Source organism: Ammospiza nelsoni, chromosome 3, assembly GCF_027579445.1.
Source record: "Ammospiza nelsoni isolate bAmmNel1 chromosome 3, bAmmNel1.pri, whole genome shotgun sequence".
Classification (NCBI taxonomy): Eukaryota; Metazoa; Chordata; class Aves; order Passeriformes; family Passerellidae; genus Ammospiza; species Ammospiza nelsoni.
In genome coordinates, this window is record NC_080635.1 from 45134920 (window position 1) to 45155747 (window position 20828).

The 20828-nt window shown below is 38.6% G+C and overlaps 2 protein-coding genes across 4 annotated transcripts in view; one reads left to right on the forward strand and one right to left on the reverse strand.

Moving 5' to 3' along the window:
• Positions 1–9061, forward strand: part of TBCE (tubulin folding cofactor E) — a 49716-nt gene extending 40655 nt beyond the window's left edge. For both annotated transcript variants that reach the window (XM_059469705.1, XM_059469704.1), the window contains exons 8-17: positions 2613–2689; positions 2940–3035; positions 3678–3742; positions 3827–3891; positions 4337–4489; positions 5239–5392; positions 5878–5946; positions 6959–7018; positions 8360–8451; positions 8699–9061. In XM_059469705.1, coding sequence (XP_059325688.1) covers positions 2613–2689; positions 2940–3035; positions 3678–3742; positions 3827–3891; positions 4337–4489; positions 5239–5392; positions 5878–5946; positions 6959–7018; positions 8360–8451; positions 8699–8791 — 924 coding nt within the window. In that variant the 3' untranslated portion in view covers positions 8792–9061. The remainder of the gene's footprint in view (positions 1–2612; positions 2690–2939; positions 3036–3677; positions 3743–3826; positions 3892–4336; positions 4490–5238; positions 5393–5877; positions 5947–6958; positions 7019–8359; positions 8452–8698) is intronic.
• The window catches only part of B3GALNT2 (beta-1,3-N-acetylgalactosaminyltransferase 2), a 30126-nt gene continuing 16864 nt past the window's right edge, over positions 7567–20828 (reverse strand). For both annotated transcript variants that reach the window (XM_059469707.1, XM_059469706.1), the window contains 7 exons: positions 17070–17180; positions 16222–16300; positions 14868–15051; positions 13192–13317; positions 10996–11155; positions 10527–10583; positions 7567–10163 (listed from right to left, as the gene is read on the reverse strand). In XM_059469707.1, the coding sequence (XP_059325690.1) occupies positions 10029–10163; positions 10527–10583; positions 10996–11155; positions 13192–13317; positions 14868–15051; positions 16222–16300; positions 17070–17180 (852 nt within the window). In that variant the 3' untranslated portion in view covers positions 7567–10028. The remainder of the gene's footprint in view (positions 10164–10526; positions 10584–10995; positions 11156–13191; positions 13318–14867; positions 15052–16221; positions 16301–17069; positions 17181–20828) is intronic.

The following is a 20828-nucleotide window of genomic DNA, read 5'->3' on the forward strand; positions in this document are numbered from 1 at the left end:
TGCCTGACATCAGTACTCTGTGAACAAACTACTTGAAAATGTCACTGCTTAGGCTCTGAGGGGAATTACTTGAAAATTCAACTTTCAAATAGAAAATAGTCATGAATATAATCCAAGCAAATGAGAAATACATTTAAATTGTGGATGGCAATATAAGCAAAAGTCTTAGGAGTGTTTTAATTTTAATGAAAACAATTTATGGTGAACAGCATTTCAAAATTACTTGTTGTTATATGTAAGAATATATGCCATTGAGATAGTTATAATTGGATTTTTTTAGTTTGTTCCTCTGTTTTGAAGTATTTTTCACAGGAGAGGGACACGCTTAACTGTTATGCAGTAATACAGAGCTCCACATTCACATGCCTTGAACATCAGTTTTCAGAAAGAATTCTTTCATTAGTATATGATTTGCATATATCTAAATACTTCTCAGATTATTAGTATATCAGATATACTAATAAAGTATATAATAAAGATATACTAAGTAAAAGAGCTTATTACTGTAGAATTGTTGAGTGATTGTTCAAAACATAACATATAACTTTCAAGGGGGGAAAAATGTCCTGTAAAATGACTTAAAGTTAGCAGCCATTGACTTAGAAATTGAATTAATGCATCTGAGTGTAATGAATTTGTATTTATGGCTCCAAACCCTTTCTTTCTTATTCAGCATTTAAATCATAATGTTATATTTGTGATTCTGTTTTCAAACTAAGATTTTGTATTTATAATATAATCTACTATTATACAGGGTAAAAGAAAAATCTGGGTTAGAACAGAAGTGCAGGATCATGCTTCTGGCACTAGCAAGTAGCAGCAGGTAGTTGGGAAAAATTCTAGGCAAAGGGTAAGCACATGGTAAGAGCTTCTTAGAAAGTAATCTGGAATTGTGTGGCTCTGTGAGCTCAAGACTATATACCTCTAATTAATATTTGTGGATGTTTTTGTTTCATGATTTATCTGACTGTATTAAGAACCCATTTGAAAATTTTGCTGTGCATATCATTTAACATAAATTCAACCTTTTTTGGGTTCTGATATTGCTGCCTGGTAATTTAATTTAGTAAGTCCCAATGGTTTATATGAAAGTAACTGAGAACAGCTATTCTCCATTTCATGGTTTTAATTCCTGTTTAGCTTCTTTGTGCCTTTCCCAATTATATTATTTGCTTCCTGGGATAAACAGACTAAAGGTACAGGAACATCATGAACTTACATGATGACAATTGTTTCTTGTTCTCATCTTTATTTTTTTTGCAATGGCTGTTGCATTTCCATTCTTCTGGTTTTGAGCATAGTGGCTCTCTTCTGGGTATTTGTTACCTCCCCATCAGCTATCCACAATGAGGCTCTAGTCTTTCCTGGGGGTTAATTCCATGTCAGATCTCTGAACTTTTGTTTCTGAGGAAGCTATTTTAAGCAGTAGCTGGAAATTTGGCAATTAGAGTTTTTTGGAATCGTGCTGCGACCTACCATTTAGCAATTTTCTAGTCATATTGAAAAATCTTCAGGTACTTCAGGTTTGTGCAGTTTTTTTTTTTTATTCCATCCAACCATCCCAATGCTGGGCTGTGGTGGAGCAATCTCTGTTACTGAACGTGCACCTCATTTCTCTTGACTCTGCAGGTTTCTTGTCATGCTTCTTCATCACCAGTCAATACCTATTTTGGTCTGTCTTGTTGACATGGGGGAACACTATCAGATTAAAGAGATGAAATATCTGTTCCCTGCTCTTGCTTTGGAACAGGAAAAGTTGTTATATCTGAGTTTGTGTTTGTGTGTTACAGATATGCCAGCAGATATGATTTTTCATATTTTTGGGGGTGAAACAGTTGAGTTCCAAGTCACAGGCTGCCGCTGGAGGAGCTCTCAGTGTTTACCCTTGGCATGGTGTCTCTTATGAGTCAGTTGTATAGACCTGCAGCTGGATGGATTCATGCTGTGTAAAGTTAAATAAAGCTGTGTAAAGTAAAATAATACCTTTTATACAATTTCAAGGCACAAGATCTAATACAAAAGTATCTTTGTTAATTTTGTAGCCCTTTTTGAATTGATTTATTTTCTTTAGAGTACTTGAAAACTTCAGGGTATATTGAATTCATGCAATTCTTGGCTTTTAGTGGGTTATAGGCTGGCACAGTCCCAAGACAGAAAAGGCTTCAAGCTCTGAAAAATTAACATATTAAAAATATTCTATCAGATGTATTATGTGTATTAGCTATACATAGGTTCTGGAACTTCTGCACATGTACAGAGTTTGTACAGCCAGTTCCTCACCTCATTGTAGGGAATACCTGGTCACTCCAACTCACTGAATAAATTATTCAGTTTTCAGGTCACTCAGTTTCCAGTCTCAACTGTGAGGGTGGCCACAAGCCTGGGACTTAGAGTCCTGTGACTGCAGAACCCCTCTGATGTCATCTGCGCTGGCAGATGCAGGCACAGGGGAGCCATCTGGAAGAAAGGGAAGACTAGGAAGTCTTTAATAATTGTTCCTCTGGTTTGGAGAGCCACAGCTTGTTCTGAACACATTCAGAGCAAATTTGCATGAAGTATAATTTCTGAAATATTCCCATCTTTTGTAATATTAAATAAAGTTTTGCTCTTAGGTTCTTCTTTGTGCTCAAGGATGGCCAGTACTTGAAGAGTTGTACCTTTCTTCTAATAGTATTACAGTTTTGGAAAGGTGAGTAACATGAGTCAGTCAGTTGTTAGCCACTGGTGTACCACAAAGTTACACAGCACATAAAGTTACATTCCTGTAGCATTTACATCACCAAAACAATAATTGATGCAAATTTCACATGATGTATTTCAGAACATTTATAAACGTGCACAATTGTGTGCATGCAATTATATACTTAGGAAAATAGTGTTTTTATTGGCCAATAACTTTAAATGTTCTGGTTTTGTGTTTGTTTTTTCCAATATATCAGACCTGATAATGTCCTGCAGACCCTGAAGTTGTTAGACCTTTCAGACAACCAGCTACTGGATGGAAATCAGCTGCATCTCATAGCACAGCTCCCCAGGTAGCTGTAAACAAATTTGCTGGAAATTCTTTGTCCTAGATATTCATCTCCGTAGTCCTTGTTGGCTGAAATGTGATAGTATTGATGTTGCATGAAAGATTCATGAGATCTTGAAATAGAGGCATTTTGCCCTCTTGAGGAGAGTAACTGCATTATTTAGTTGAGCTATTTTAATATAATCTTGCTTTTGTTGTATAATAACACATTCTTCAGCTGTGTGTTATTAGGTTTTCATTATACACTTACGAAATGAAAGTGATTTACCACACTTTGCTAATTTGCAGAATTATCATCTTACCCTGTACACCAAAACAGCAGCCATGATTTTCAATAGCCACAAGCTATTTGTAAAAAAATCATTTAGAAAATCACACATTTTAAATGTGTGATTTAAATGGCTCCATCCAGGAGCCATTCTGAAAGTTTGAAATTGTTGCACTTACTCACTGAAAATATTATTCCCTGAACACGGCTGAAGTCTGGGTACTGCCTGTGAGGCTGCTTTTCATTTGTCAGGGATGCTGCACCACATCAAAAGCTGCAGGTCTTTATTAAGAAAAGAAAAAAAAAAATCAGGTTGTATCTCTTTGCAAATAACTTCCTGCGCCACATACAGTGATTATTGTGTCTATTAAATTTCAGATTAGAACAGCTAATACTTAGAAACACTGGTATATCTTCTGTACACTTTCCTGATGCTGGATTTGGTATGTAAAAGAAGTAATTTATTTATAGGTTTAAAATTCTGTTAATTTAAAGTTTTCATTGTTTTCCTGTTACTCTTTTCCTAGGATGCAAAACTAAAATGTTTCCTTCGCTAAAACGCCTTGCAATAAATGACAATAAAATATCACAGGTAGGTTAGATTGTGATGGTTTCACATTTTGTAAATAAATGCATCTTGTTAAAGAGTAACTTAAAGTTTGCTTTTTAAAATTTCATTTTATGTGTAAGATTCTGAGGTAACTTTTGAACAATTTGTTCAATACAGAGGCATAGTTTTAAAATGTAAAAATATTTCTTAACGTTAAAAAACACGTTTAGGTTATGGCAGCTACCTTATAATTTCTCTCACAGAATTCTAATTATCTGAAGTTCGAATTTCTTGTTTTGGTTTGTTTTTTAAATAAATGGAGTGCAGTTCTTTCCTTAGCTACATGAACAGGATCCAAGTACTTGGTTCAGATGATCAAAAGAATTTTTCCAGTCATGTTTGTTGTTCAGGAGAAATCAGTGTTACCAGGTATTGTTCTGAAATGAAGTTACATATTTCCTCAAAAGACTCTTCCCTTCCATTTCAGTGGTCATCTATCAATGAGCTTGACAAACTGCCAAGTTTGCGGGCACTGCAGTGTAACAATAACCCCTTCGTGGACACAGAGAAGAACCCAGAGACCCTGAAACAGCTCATTATTGCCAAGATAAGCCAGTTGGAGGTTTTGAACAACTGTGAGGTGGGTGATACTTCAACAAATTGCATGAGTCTGGCAAAAACTTTAAATCACTGCCTGAGGAATTGTTTTCAGTTTCTTTTAAGATTATTGATTGTTTGGGTGCAGGAAAAGTAAAGTGCCAACTAATCCATCCCCTTGTTAGTGGGGCAGTCACAAGACAAGACAGTGCAAGACTGAGCCCTGTTTGTAAGTATTGCTAACTCAGTGGGGACTTGGACAAGACGGGTCAATGGTGGTTTTTTTTCAATGCCTGAATAGTGTTGAAGTTGCAGGACTGTTAACAAAAACCATACTCTTAAAAGAAAGAAAAAATAGAAAAAGCAGCATAGTCTGATCTGTTTCAGTGACAGCAATACCAACATTTGCCTTCTGCAATAGAAAAATATCATAATCCACACCAAATCAAACTTTCAGCAAATGTTTATCATAAAGGAGAGCAGAAGCAGCATCTCATCCATTGCTACACAAAACATCCTTGCATCACCATACACAGCAAAATCTTTGCTTAGGTATTAATTTATGGTTCAGTGAGTACACAGAGAGGCTTAATGGCTCTAAAATATACTGAATATATGGATCACTCAGTATTTGGAGACATGGTTTGTAAGATTCTTGGGAGTATTGAAACATACTGAACATCAAATAAGACCAAGGAGTCTGTGGCACTGATTAGATTTTGTTCTCAGCAAAGTTATATAATCATATTATAAGTTATAATCATATTATGTGCCATTCCTGTGTCAGTACAGATCCTTCCTGCTGAAAGAAGAGGAGCAGAGCTTGATTATCGCAAAATATTTGGAAAGGACTGGCTAGAAGCTGGTGGGCATTGGAACCCAGAGAAAAACAAGCCAAGTGAAGAATTCCTTGCTGCCCATCCTAGATACCCAGCACTTTGTCTTAGTAAGTACAAGCAGAGCACAATAGCATTTCCTCACCTCTGGCATTGTGGCAGCACTGGTTTGGTCTGTTTTCAATTTCTCTTCCCCTTGGGTGTTTTTCCCATGTGCTGCTACAGCCTTAGGAAAGCCCATGCATTGGCAAGCCTGTGTGCCAGTGAGCTTTGCACTGAACTGCATCCTTTGGGGCACTGCTGCCTCAGGAACTCTGGCTCCTGGCATCAGAGACCCCAGCACCTGTGTGCGTCCATCCATCCAGCCATCCACTCTCCCAGCAGTGGGAATGTTAAGCAGACACCCCTGTCCTGGATGCTGCAGCAGCTGGCCGAGGCTCATGTCTGCAGCACTGTGTGGTGCAGGAGCCACCATGGCTGTGCTGAGGGAACTCCTGCCTGATCCTGCACCACAGTGGTCCTAGGTCTTCAGTTTTAGTCTTTAAAGGGTTCTACTACTTTTCTGTTTTTCTTACTTCTATTTTTCTTCCAACAGAATATGGAGCACCTGAAGAAGGAGAACTGAAGGGGCAACAGCCTTTGACTCTGAAAAATCAGCTCCTGAGTAAGAGGCCAGAAATGGTCAAAATTGTTCCTTCTGCATTTAGACTATTTCATGAGCTTAGTGTCTCCTAGGTGTAGATGAAGAACAAAAAGTTCCAGCTTGTAATTTTGATTTTCTGAACTGTCTCAGTGAGTTTGACTGAAAAGCTGATTCTGTGTACTCTCATTTTCCCCCTCAACCCAAGCCAAATGATTTTCTCAACTGAGATTTAATGGAGAACAAAGGTTATTGATACTCCATTCTGACAGTGTGAATGGCTTCTTTACAAAAGACATCTCAGGCTTTAATCTCATCTGCTCTGTTTTCTATTTTACCTTTTTTATAACTTCTTTAGGACAGACAAGAAAAACATGGGTAGCTTTGGTAATTGGAGCTGTCTACATATTTAATCTAGGTTACATCCTCGACTTGCAAATTCATGTAGCTGTGTTTCCCAGCTGACTGAAAATTTTTACTTCATGGGCAAAATAGTATTTTAAGGCATTACATTCTAATGCATTTAAGTGGAAGAATAAATAGAATAAGGAATCTTATTGGCTAGACATAAAATAAACCTTTGTTTAAGAATAAGTCTCTTAATCTCTGTAAAATAATTAGGCTAATTATATCCGGTGAAAGTCTTTGTATGATGCTTTTGAGAGGACCAAAAGCCTGTTTTAAACTGAATAAGCAATTTCCATTCTACTGCAGGTTATTTTAAAAAAATGAAATAGAAATTAGGCATTTTTAAGTAAATACTCATTTTGACCAAAATATCTTTAAGCATTTAGGGAGTCACCTCTACAATAATTTACCGAAGATGAATAAAAACTTGGTTATTTTCATTAATTAATTTTTCAGATAATGACTAAATGTTATCTTAACTGCTGAGATGCAGGCTACCTCCTAATTTTTGAGAGATCAGGCTGAGCTAAGGGAAATCATTTGTAATAAAAAGAGACTAGAAAGACTATGCTTCTGCCAGAACAGGGCTTATTGTTCTTTCACTAATGCCTCACCCTTCTTCTTTAAGCTTTGACAATTAAGTGTCCTGAGAAACCTGAACAGAAGCCAGTGGAGAAAAAACTGCCAGGTAAGAACTCTTGGCTTATATTCAAGTAGTTGTTTCATTGCTCCTTTTCAAACAACTGTATTAAAGAATGGCAGCTGCCTCTGGCTTTGTCAGCTCCTGAAAGCTTTTCCTCTGTCATATAAAGAAATGACAAAGACAGAAATTATTTGAGAAGTCATAGTTCTTCTGGCCTTCATACTTACTTTCAGTCCAGTTCAAAGATGAAAAGTTGATGCTTTGTTGGGAAGTTGATGCTCTGCTGCTGGTTTCATGTTTAATATTCTGAGGCAATTAAAGGCCTATTAACAGGGATGATATCTGGTGGATGTGTTAACCAAGTAACCAGAACATGAAGTCTTAAGAGGCAACCACACAGTGTGTCAATCTAGATATTGAGGCATAGTATCTAATCCATGAAGTTAGAAGTCCAGTTCTGACCTCCATCAAATTCATCCTTTGAAGTTTTAGTGTCTGTGGTGATACCAGAATGAATAACACCATTCTAAATTAAGCTGATGTTTTGGAAAGATGTGTCAGAATGAAGTCTGAGAGAAAAGAAGAATTCAAGCTTTATTCTAAAATAAAAATCACATTTATTATCACAACTTGCATAAAATCAGATAGATACAGCTTTTACAAAAATGTTTGATAGAAAAATATTTGTCTAAGTACAATGTGTGGTATTACAGGAGTAACTCGCTATTGCTGTGCCTTTAGATAAAGCTTCAAAAGAAGTGAAAGTTCAACCAAAATACTGAGTTTATCTATTGCAAACACAGGTATCACCTCTGGAACAAACTACATCTACTCATTCAAGATCCATTACAAAAAAATACCCCTTCCTATAACTGACTTCATAATATAAACAATTCTGCTGACAATGTGTTTGGGACTAATACTCAATACCATTCCTAAGAATGTCACTAGTTCCACCCTGCCATTTCCTTACTTGTGCTGGGAAAGCCAATTCCTGGTAATGCAAAACTGCAAGGAACAGTTGCCAGATGCAAGTAGTCAGAACCTGGCTGGTGTGTGTCCCAAAGGTCACTTAGTTTGGCATGTAGAAATACAGACTCAGAAAAGGTAAATTATGAAGCCGTAACATTTAATTTGGTGTATGGGATCAAAGCGCTTACTCTGTAGCAGCACATCCTGCCCTGTCCACCACAGGTGAAACCATTTTCCACTTGACAGTAGCAGATATGGTTTCAGGTACCTTAGACATTATTGCAGTGTTAGAACTGAAGCAGCAATACAGCCTTTCACTGTTGCTATAAGCAAGTAAAGTGAAACACTGGTACTTTGCTACAGCTCAGTGGCAGCAGCATTTTTCTAATAACTTTTCTTCTCTCCCCTCAACAGAGTCTATGACTATTCAGAAGGTCAAAGGACTGCTGTATCGCCTGTTTAAAATTCCTGGTTCAGACCTGAAACTGTCCTACAAAAGTTCTAAAGTGAGTTAAAAACAGATATTGAAAAACAAAATATTCCATGCTGCTAAAGGTCCATAGCATGTTCTAAAATACTATATAAAGAAATTCATTTCACTTGAGGAGAGCTGTCTTCGTGCTGTCATTTAGGACCTCATTTCATTTCTGTAATATGACAGATTCTCCCTGACTGCAACTGCCTGCTATTTGGTTTACATGAAGGGATTTCAGTGTAAGTCTGATTAGGGGTTTTTTTGCTTTCTCATTCTAGCTGGAAGGAAAAGAAGTTGAACTAGACAATGACTTAAAGCCTTTGCAGTTTTACTCAATAGAAAGTGGAGACTGTGTGTTAGTACGGTGGTAAAGATGGGATTCTCTCTCTGGACTGAAGGAAAAGCTGACACAAGAACTGCAGAAGAGAGACAGACACACGGACAGCTTGTGCCTGAACAGACATACAGGTGAATATGAGTTTCACACACGTGGCACCAAAGGGCTGTACAACTGTACTTTCAACTCCTCAACTTGATCATCAGCCTCCATGAAAACATCTGCTCATTTGTCCTACTGGAGAGCTACCAAACTGTGCTTAAATGCTTCCATTAAATAAAACTCAAGGTCACCCTTTTGCCAAGATTTTGTACTGCCTTCCCCCAGCAGCAGTGAGAATTTGCTTTACTGAACCGAGTACAGGGTTGAGTTGTGATCTCTTTGCCATCAAGACAAGATCAGTGCTGCACTGAGAGGCCACTTCCTCTTTGTTTTCACCTACATCCAACGACCTTATAGTGAAGAAAACACAGCAGTAATTTTAGAAGTATCTACCTTAGATGATTAAGGTCAAAATCTGCCAGACCTTTCTTCTACCCTACAGTGTTAACATACCACATTATAAATAAGTTCTCAGCACACTGCAAGGCATTGCTATTTATTTTACAATCTTTAGCGTGCTGTTCCTCAAGCTTATTTTACTTTCACTTGTGTACCCTCAGATTCATATCTATTCAGAATGAGCTCTCAGAAATCCCTCCTAAATCAGGCCAAGTTTGCAGTACTTTAAGATTTGGTATAAGCAAACCTTGATTTAATTTTTATCTAAAATGACAATGATTGATATAAACAAACTAATCACAAATCCTAGCCCCCACTGCTGTCCCTGTCCCTGCACAGGTGAGGGCAGCCCCTCAGACAGCACAGAATGTGCTGCAGCAAGACTTACCAGCTGCTGAGCACAACTCTCACAGGAGCCTGGAACAGCCCTATACTGAATCAAATCAGTAGTGCTTCAATTTACAAAAGACAGGCTAGTTGGCATTCTTATGTGCATTTATTAATTACAAGTAGGTCTTTGACTTTATATAAAAAGGATTTTTTTTTAATCTTGAACATTTTGGTTTTTGTGTGATCAACATCTATACTATAGAAAATGAATAGTATCAGTCCACTTGTAATTATCAAAAGGGATGTGCAAATATTGTTATACTTTAGTTGAAACCCAGCATTAAAAGGTACCTTAGTATTTCTTATTGTTCCAGGAATGAATCCAAATGTACACTTTTCCATGATCATTATACACTACCCTGTTTTCCAAGGCAAGTCCATCATCTTTCCTCACATCTACATGGATCTCCACACAGTTCCTTTAATCTCCAGAGCTCTCCCAGCTCCTGGGGCGAGTACTGGGGGGAAGACAGCATGCCACTCTCACACGTCTTCTCACACAACCAGAGACCATCCTGTCAAGAGAGAGAGAAATATTTCAATAGTTTTTCTTAGAAAGTATGTAGTCTACAACAATCTTCACTTCCAAGAATCAGGTGTTTATTGTTTCCAGCAACAAACATTGCACACAAAGATCCCAAACTGATCTTCTAGACCTATTCAGAGAACTTGGGGGTAGGGATGGAGTCTGCAGGTGGTTTGTGGCAGTTTTGTGGTTTTTCTTTTAAATACATCTTTAAAAGACTTTTTTTCCCTCTGGATTTTAATTCAATGGTTATTCCAATTCAAAAAAAAACCACCATTTCTCCTGTTTTATGCTACTTGGAACAGCAGCCATCTCCTCTTTCTGTAAGGTCAGACGATTCCTTCAGACTTACTTGATACCGCTTGGGTCCTACAGCTGCCATCCAGATGCCCATGCTCACATCTTCACCCTGAGATGAAAATAAAAAATACAGATATGAGCACCAAGAAAGCATAAAGCATGACTGTGACCTGGAATGAGTTGCATCATCTACAAGCAGTAAAGAACAGTAACTACAAAAACCTACGCCAGACTACTGCAGGGGTGTTAAAATAATCCTTCCACCTTTCCCATAACAATACACTGTTCTTACAGAAACAGAGTACAAAAACCAAGATTACACCTCCAGAGGTTTTCAGTCCCAAACATCTGTGCTTTGAATTAGAACAGGCACTAAACCTAGCAACCAAAAACACGGCAGAAGCCCACATGAGCCAGGAGAACCCAACACTAACACTTGAGCAATATTCTTTCTGACCCATCCAGTACATGTGGTTCCCCAGACCACTTCAACACAGAAAAACTGAACTAATCTTTATTACCTGGTACGTTTTTAATCTTTCAGAGTTGCTTGCCAGCCACTGCACAATGTCGTTGGAGATGACATAGCCAGACCCACAAGCAAAGGCTGGATATGCAGGACTTGGATACTCCAGTTCTTGCCACTTCCCCGTTCGATCAACTGCCCAATTTAGTCTGAAACTGAAGACATGCTAGACATGAGATGTTTATAGAGAGGCCTCTGTGGAACCTATGAGCACTGATAACTGAAGTAATACTGATAAACAACTGAGAGAAAGAAGTAGGTGATCCTAATTATAGCTCCTAGTCTTATTTCTCTAGGGCACAAAGCTGAAATTGTAACTGTTGTTTGGTCTCAATCTTGGATAATAAGAGAAAGTTTTCTAAACAGAAACCAAAGCAACATTGACATTCAGGTCCTCAGCATCTATGCCTTGCTGTTGGGTTTTGAACTAGGTAAGCACACACATCCTTACCTATTTTGTAATGGGCCCATTTGTCTCCTGCTAATTAACCCCTTTGGTTAATCAATCAACATGACACAAGGGCAGTGCCTCCAGCAGGCATGCAGACAGTGATGTTGTGCAACCCATTTTCCTGTTAAAGCTAGTGGCTGCTTAAAAATCAGGAAGCAGTACTACCTTCTCTAAGCTGTTTTCCAAATGAAGCTCAACAAAGGAGATGTTCAAAGGCTGCCATCACTGAATTACAAAAGAACTCTTCCTGGCAGTGGTGTTCTCTAAGGAAGGCTTTATTCCCTCCAGAGGCCTGCAGGAAGCAGTCTCTGGCTGCAGAGTCTCCCCAGACACTCCCAGCGTGGCAGAGCTCGCTGCGGCGCTGTGCAGCGCTAGGGACCCTGCCAAACTGCCACGTGAAAAGCAACCTGCTTTCCTGTTTGGGAACCAGCTGCTATTGCACTCCTCTGGCCTCACTAACACTTCATGCAGCCACAGCTAGGAGACATAACTGTGTCAATGCAGCAGGGTCTGCCCCTGTTGCACAAAGAGGTTCAGCATTGCTGATTTCCAGTCATGAGCACAAGCAGCTGAAAGCTTCAGTGAGCTACTAAGAACTGTCACATCAGACAACAGCCCCGAAAGGGAGGAATCAATCACAGCTGAGTGGCAGGTATGTCATCAGATTCTGCCCATTCTCAACTGAAGCTGACATATTAAAGCACAAAGTAAATGAAAGTCTCATCTGACACCTGAATTCACTTTAGGCACAGTACCTTCCACTCCATTGAATCACAGCACAAAGAGTTCAAACCCCTCCAGACTGAGAAGCATCTGCTTTGAGAATCATTTTATACTTCCATAGTTATTTCAGTGTTGCTCCCTACATATCACACTTGCCTGACCTGAAGACTGTGACTATTAAAGAATTTATACCAAAAGATGTCACTCCTAAGATCTTTGAGATAATCACAAGATAACCAACTATTTCACACACTTGACCACGCACCTTATTAAATTGCTTTATAAGCAACAGGCAGGATCAGATTTGTGGAGCAAAGCAGCAAAGGCCTGTTTTTCTTCAATGAGCAGAAGGCAACAGGAAGGCACATTGTACCATTATGCTGTATTGAATGCTGTAGTAGCACAGAGTTCCTGCTATATTGGATTTCATACCAGAGCTGCCATGCATTCCATGGATGGAAGGGAAGATATGGGCTATTTTGATCCTCCTGGTTGTTCATGAGTTCAGTCAAAAATTTATTAATCAGATCTGCTATTTCATACAGCAGAAGTGGGTAGCAATGCCTGAATTTCACAGCTGTTACAATAAAGTACAGACCATAACAGAAACTTTGTTTCTCTCATTTACCCCATTTCCTCAAGCCCACAAGAAAACTCAGTGACATTACAAAAAGTAGTATTTATAGTTCTGTACTACGTACTTTTAACTTCGCTATATTGCTGGAAAATTCTTATTTACTTAAGTACCATGACAAAGATGTCTACAACACATTTTAAAACCAGGCAAGATATTCAGCAAGTTTAAATCACTGTAAAGGCATACTCTGGAAAGTTATTGTAAAGGACAGATTTCTGATTCTGAGATTCAAAGTTTAACACATACAGAAGTCCTGCTTTTTACAAGCTGGCTTCCTTAGGCTTAGGAGGGGAACCCACATTAAAACAGACTTAAATCACTAAACCATTCATAAAGAAATGGTAACGATCTCTTAAAGGTAATTTTAAAAAACAACTTACTTTCCCCACCAAATGTTTGGCCTGTCCAATTTTTTCTGCATTATCCTGTTAAAAACACCTTCCAAATCAATGTAACAGTCATCATCCGTCTTCAGCAACAAGTCAAAACTCGTTGATTCCACTGTCCTGTAGCCAAAAAGGAAAGTGATGAGATGCTGAGCTGCACACCACAAACTACAGACAGCATGCTCTGCAAGGGGTTTTTGGGATGTGGGAGGGGAGCAAGAGGGAAGGAACATCTTTGCTACCCTTGACTTTTAAAAATTTTTTTTTTTGGACCAAGGCTAACTGCTTGTCCTTCAAAGGAGATGCAGCTGTGTCCTATGATGATCTTACAACATGGACTTGTGTATGAGCAGAAGAAAACAAATTTGAAGTTTTGTTCTCCAGGACAGATGGTGGATTTACTAATGAAAGCATCTTAAGCAGTATTGACCTCAGAAGGATATGAATCCCTGATGCTGATGGCAGCACAGCTGTTAAAAGCCATTGGCTACATATCAGTAGCTTACTTTCAGGATAAGACACTCAGTTCAAGGGCAATGAGAAGGTTGTAGGTGGTAAAAAACATCTGTGGAAACAACTCTGTCCGTACTCTTTCTCTGTAAATGCACCCTTCAAACATGAAAAATGTTATCTTTACCTGTCTGAAATGGTTGAACATGACACACATAAAATAACCGAAACAGCTTAAGATTCTAGGGATCATGGCTGGGTTGGTTACAAACATTTGTAAGGATAACTTCTTACAACAAGAAGGGTATTTTTAAAAGCCTTTTCTTACTAAATCTTGAAAAATTGCTAATCTGTAAGAAATTATCACAAAGATCTAAGTGTTGACATGCAAACCTCCTTTTAGAACTGAAAGCATGTTCAGTTTTTCAGTTACATTCATAGCCATGGAATTTGTGACATAAGTGCATAATCTTGCAAGCAACTAAACTGAATTTTGGATAAAGCACAACTGTCAACTGTATTTCTTACTCCACAGCAGCATCAATTAACTGAAACAGTTATCTCAGAATAATGAAATCACTGCAAATTTAGAGGTAGAAACTTACTGGATTAACACAGACAATGCATTTCACTATGAAAACTCTTCCTATCAGCCTTCTGTCCGTGCTGTACACATGCTCCCAGTCCTTCCCCTCCACTCAGCACTGGTGTGGCCACATCTGGACAACATGTGCAGTCTTAGACTCCTCAGTACAAGAGGGACATGGCCATACTGGGCGGAGAGTCCAGCAAAGGCCCATCACGATCATTATGGGACTGGAGCAACAGCCACAAACTGAAACACTGAGCAAGTACACAAACTGGCCAAAAGCCATCCTTTAAAATACTACAACTGCTAGTTTTCAGTTAGATACAAATGAAAAGAAATTACCAGGAGAAATGAAAATTTTTACACCTGGACTCTTACAGCAGAAGCCTGTCTTGCCAGCTTGTGCAGATTTGAAGCACCAAAGGTCAGCATTAAAAAAACAACAGGCACTGCCATTTTACTCACTACATGCATGCAAAGTGCTGAGACAGAAATACAACTTAATGAAGTAAAACACATAAGGCATGTATTTCATGGAACCTATCAAGTAACATGATCTGCTAGATCATCTTGCACTACAAACAGCACCATTCCTACGAGAAAATAAGAAAATACTTTCTTTTCTACTTACCATCGGTAGAAGTTCAGCAGTTTGGAGGGAACGTTTCTGTAAGTGTCAATCACATCTACAAAAACAATGTCATCATACATGCTGCTTTCTTCCTTCAATAAAGCATCTTCCTTCTCAAGGTTTTTAATGTGACTTGCAAACCTTTCTGGGCGAGTATGGAGGCTTTTTAAAAGAGCATCACCTTCTGAAAGAAACAGAAAGAACCATTATTAAACAAAGATACATATTATTTCACATTTCTCTTGGATCATACAGGGTACACATTGACAAAATGAATCTGAAGAAGCATTCAAATTAATGGGGTTATGAAAATCCTACAATTAATTTTAAAATTTCTACAAAATAGTTTAAGTTGCAGAACAACAAATATTTTTTGTATAAGGCCTGACATTAAAACATTAAAGTAAAAAAGTATTCTCTTCCTCTTCAGTAATAAAAGAATTCAACTTTCTAAGGTTCCTTAATATTAAGATCAGTCTGGGACTTCACTATTTCTCTTACTGTAGAGTAAAAAGGCCACTGTCAGTTCCTCCTAAGTATATGTATTTAGCATAAAAAATAAACACAAACAATGCTATGCTAAATATAATCAAATAGGCATTGCTTTGATGTAGCACCGATGATCCCTGCTGAACCACATCACATAACTGCAGGTAAAAGCTAAAAATATATTGCAGATAAGGAGGTAGTTTGTGGTACTGAAGAAAAGTTTGTCAAACATAATGGAAGGGCTTCAGCACACACCTCAATTCAGGCTCCTACACAGCAGACAAGACAACAGGACTGCCCAATTGTATCTGCCAGGCCTAGCTACAAAAACACAGCAATAACACTCAATGCTTATGTTGGACCAATAAGAACACATTGGTTCCAGTACTATGTGGTCAAAATCTTAGAAATTGGAAAGACCTCCTCTAAAATCTCAACATTCTGCTGAAATAGGTGCAAAAGGACACCAACAGGGATAGGAACTGTTTGTCCATATTGTTAAACATTGTGATACAGTACCTCTAACTGCAACAGAACTGGAAAAAAAGTGTGAAAAATATCAGGGAAAGATTTCAGTACATGACATTTTTTAACTCGATTTTGGGTAACAAAACACAAGAAGGAGAGTCTAGATAAAAAGACAAAGGAATGCAAGTCAACTGGAGTGGCTGACAAAAGGCAAGCAAAGGAACCACATCAGAATATTGACTTAAAGCATAAAAGAGCCAGGAAGAGAATGTTTCTGCTAAAAGAAAACCTAGAGTGACTAAGTTCATGAAGGCAGCAGAAATTATACTCAGCAGTGTAATTTAAATTACCTGTTTTACCATCACATCAAATATCATGCTACGTTTTGTGGCCTTACCTTGAATAGTGTAGATAAAACCACCTGCTATTCCCTCCACTCCTTCTGTGAGTTCATGAGGCAGTGACCCTTCCCCTGCCTGTTAGGAACAGATTAATTGAAATTAACAGATTAATTTGTCTCTCATTATTGATGAGTTTTCCCCTCTGATTTCAAGGTGTGAAGTTTTCTGGCAACTAAGAATGAAATTAATTTAAAGCTCTGCTGGTTCAGGCACTGGCATAATCACAGAACCACAGAACATCCTGAGTTGGAAGGGACCCACAACAATTATTGATGTCCAACTCCTGGTCCTGCACAGGATCACCTCAAGAATCACACCATGTGCCATGGAACATTAAGACTAAGATTTTTAACTAAAATTTTGTGGCATTTTAAATTTCACCCAGAACTAGCAGTACCACTGAAACTTTCAGGAAACTAGTTTCAAAGTTGACAGCAAAATGCAAAATTATTCTGGCTAAATTACAATGACACAGGATGTTTAGGCAAGCAACAATCTGACATGAAAAGAGACACTGCCAAAAAGCAAATACCCAGACTTTATCCCATCAGTTGGGATTTTAGCACAGGATTTTTGACCCTGTGATGACATTTTGCCATCTCTGATATACTGACACTGCTTCACATTCTCACAAAAACAATGACAGCTTTACTCCTCTCAAAATAAAATGCCACTTACAAGTGTAATTTTTTTGCAAGAAGGCAAAGCAAAACTTCTTTTCTGAGACAAAAGGAGAAGCCCAACTAAATTAATGATTTACACAGAGAAACACAGGAAAATGCTAAATTCTCAACAGTTATAGGAAAAATAGAAACATGGTGGAAAGGAAGGTGATGGGACTCACTGTAATGACTCTGAAAACACCTCCTCCATCATTCACCATCACTTTATGAAGGTTTCTTGAAACCAAGCCCTGAAGATCCTGGCTCTCCCACACAATGGTACCTTCAAAACTCTGGTAAGAGAGCAAAATACAGTTATGCAGGTATACAAAGACTTTAAAAAAATGGAAGTCAAACAGATTGGGCTCATTAAAATTATTTTACAATAGTCAACTTCACACAAGATTTAGCTTGAGCGCATAACATAAATGTTTTACTTACACTTCAATAAAAATAAATTACACACAAATGAAACAGATCTGTGAAACTCAGTAACATGTAATCATTCTTTTAAAACTAATCATTAAGACTATATTAACTTTTGACAGGAGCATATCATAAAAGACTTTGGCTTTCTAAAATCATCAAAACAGCATTTAAAGGTGACCCAAAGTGAGTTTTTAAAAATCAAATGTAAAATCTGCGTTACAAAGGGAATACATTAAAACAGATTTGGAAACAAGCTCAGCTTTTATCGTTATCTGCCAAACAGAGATCAGAGACTGGATCCTGACACCAGCAAAACTCAAAGAAAATTATGGCCACCTTTATGGCAGCAAAGGCATCACAAGCTACTGTAGGACTCACAGAAGTCTTACCTCACATCTTGGCTAGTAAGGAAGAAAAAGACAAGTGAATAACTTCAAAATTTTCTGGTTCTAACAGTCAAATTAGGCTATGCCACTCCATGTTTTACATATGTATATAAATATAAAATATATATATGTGTGTGTGTGTAAATTCTTGCATTTGAAAGGACTTAATCTCAACTTTAAAATGACAACCCTTGAGAACATGCAAAGGAACAGGAGGTAAGTGGTACAAGTAAGAGTATTGGTAGAATCTTATTTTTCAAAAATTTTAAAGCAATTTCTCCCTTATGGAAGGTAGGGCTGTTATACTCCTGACTCCCAGATGAACACATTCCATTTTGTCTCTCCCACTTTTATAGGAAACACACTGGTTGTTAGTGTGGGTGTTGGAACAGAAAAACAACTTGTTTGTACATGCATCTCTGTTGCTGTAGGAAGTCTGTTTACTTATACCAACCTCTAATCTCTTCCCCGTTTTATCTTCCTTGTACACTAGAAACCTTCTCTAAAAATCCTTCAGCTACTGAAACACCTTTAAGTCTAGATTATAGTTCAGCTTACTTTATTTCTTTCTTCTGGAAGTAGGTCTTAGGATCTGCAGCAGCCTCAGTGTTTAATGACAGCTGTGTGTGTACTTCAGAAGTCTCTCATCTATTATTTAAAATGCCAGGTTTATAAGCTAATAATGGAGCTAGCCAGTGTTTATTCAAGCCTGACTTCTATGCTCAATACCTTCCCCTTGTTTCACAGAATCACAGAATAAGCTGAATTGGAAGGGACCCATAAGGATCATCCTATCCAACTCCTGACCTTGCAGGATCATTCCCAAATCACACCCTCTGCCTGCAAGCATTGACAAAGCTCTTCTTGAACTCTTGGCTTGATGCTGTGACCACCTCCCCAGGGAGCCTATTCCAGTGCCCAACTACCCTCTGGGTGAAGAATCTTTTTCTAATATACAGCCTAAAACTTCCCTAATGCAGCTTCAGGCCATTTCCTGTTCACCACAGAGAAGAGATCAATACCTGCCCCTCCTCTTCCTCTCATGAGAAAGCTGTAACTGCAGTGAGATCTCACTTCAGTCTTCTCCAGGCTGAACAGACCAAGTGACCTCAGCTGCTCCTCAAATGCCTTCCCCTCAAGGCCCTTCACCATCTTCATTGCCCTCCTTTGGGCACTCCCTAACAGTTCACTTTCTTTCTTACATTGAAGCTGCCCCCAGCACTCGAGGTGAGGCTGCCTTAGAGCAGGACAATCCCTCTCATGCCTGGCTGAGGATGCTGTGCCTGAATGCAGCATCAGGACATGGCTGGGCCTCATGGCTGCCAGGGCACTGCTGACTCATACTCAGCTTTCTGCTGTTTGCTTAATTATTTCTCACTTATCAAAATAAATGAACCAATATTAAGACTTTTTCTAGTGGCTCAATTTCTCTTTTTGCAGTGACTGTCATCTCCCATTCCAATGTTTTTTGCTGTAGGGATTGGACTCTAATCACACTTCAGTGTCCTCTTTATAGACACAACCTCTGGAAAGTTGTTGAGTGAACAGGAGAGCGCTTTAGGAGCAAGAGTCCTTTCATGCCTCAGCAAGCAGAAACATTACAGTTTTCACCACTGACTATTAGTGATACTGACTTTAAATGTACCAGGAGTCTTAATCAGTTACTACCAGTGAACCTCAGTGTAAGGTGTCCTAAGGCTGCAAGCTATCATTATTTTCTAGCTTGAGAGACTCGTAAGCAAATTTTCTAATGACTTTAGCCCTCAGCTATCCTTACTCTAAGCCAGTTAATGAAAGCTGAAGCCTGAAAATGCTTCAAGCAAAAACATTAGTGGCACACCTGAGACTACATCATCTGTTTTTCCACATTGAAATTCCAGCCTTGTTGCTGCCAGAGCGCAGTGGCATTTACAGTGAATACCGAACAAGTGAACTGACATAATGCAGCCCTGCCAAACTCCTTTCCTAATGTTAAACACTGCTGTGCCTTTTGTTCCTCCAACTACTCCCCATCAGTAATACAGAATATGTGCAGTAGAGTCCCATCTTCATGCAAATGGCCCAAGGCTTTTTGACAAAATAAGTGCACTGCTAAGACCTGTCTGTAAGAGGCCTGTTTGTTTTAGTTATCTGCTGGTGCTTCTGCTGTTCTGTGCTTTCAGTGGTTCCAAAGCTGAATAATCGATTCTGTCTCTCACAATCTGGCCTGCCAGATGCTTATTCTAATGCTGCATTTCCTTTCCTTTCCTTTCCCCAAGACAAGCAGAAAGAGCAGCACTTCAGCTGCAACATGAATGAAGCTCTTCAGCAGTCTGTACAATCCATTGCTTCTTCAAGGTGGAAAGACAGAATAGACACTGCCTCAGACAGCATCCTGTGACAATTAAAGAGTTCACTAAATTTAGTGCTCTCAAACAAGCAGACAGGAACACGTGGGCATTGCCACCTCTTCTGAATCACTGTGTGTGCTTCAGCATCCTGAGCATCACAGGAGACTGCATGCTGTGCCTAAGCCCTATTAATCTACGTTAGAAACATGGTGTTACCCTGTAAGCATTCAGTGCATGACACACATCAGATTAAGGGAGTCCACACAAAGAAATATATGAATACTAATATTCTTTCTCTCAAGGAAGCATTTCCCATCTGCCTTTCAGGAAAACTGCAACCATTTATAGCAAAATTACAACTGCCTGGAATTTTAGCATCTCAAAACAAAGTCTTACAGGGAAAAGGCTCACCTGATAGACTACCAAATTACTGGGTAATCAATATTCCTTTTAAAAACGTAAAATAAACCCTTAATCATTTTAGTATGAAATTAGATTGCCAAAGCATATGCACAAAATACTGCAAGTGGTCTGCTCACCTGAAAGGTCTTCTGCCAGCATAACAACCTGCACAGTATTCAGTAAACACTGTCTAAGATGATAAATCAATCAGTCAGCTGCAGATTCCCCTTAAAATTAATAGATTTCCAAATACACTCATTAGTACAGAGCCAGGGGAATAAATCAGGGAATAAACTGGCCCAAACTGTCCTCTCTTCCCTCTTCAGTCTTTTCTTGCTTCATTCTTTCATAACACAGTTTCTTTAGTAATAAAACAACCTAGACTTGAAGACAA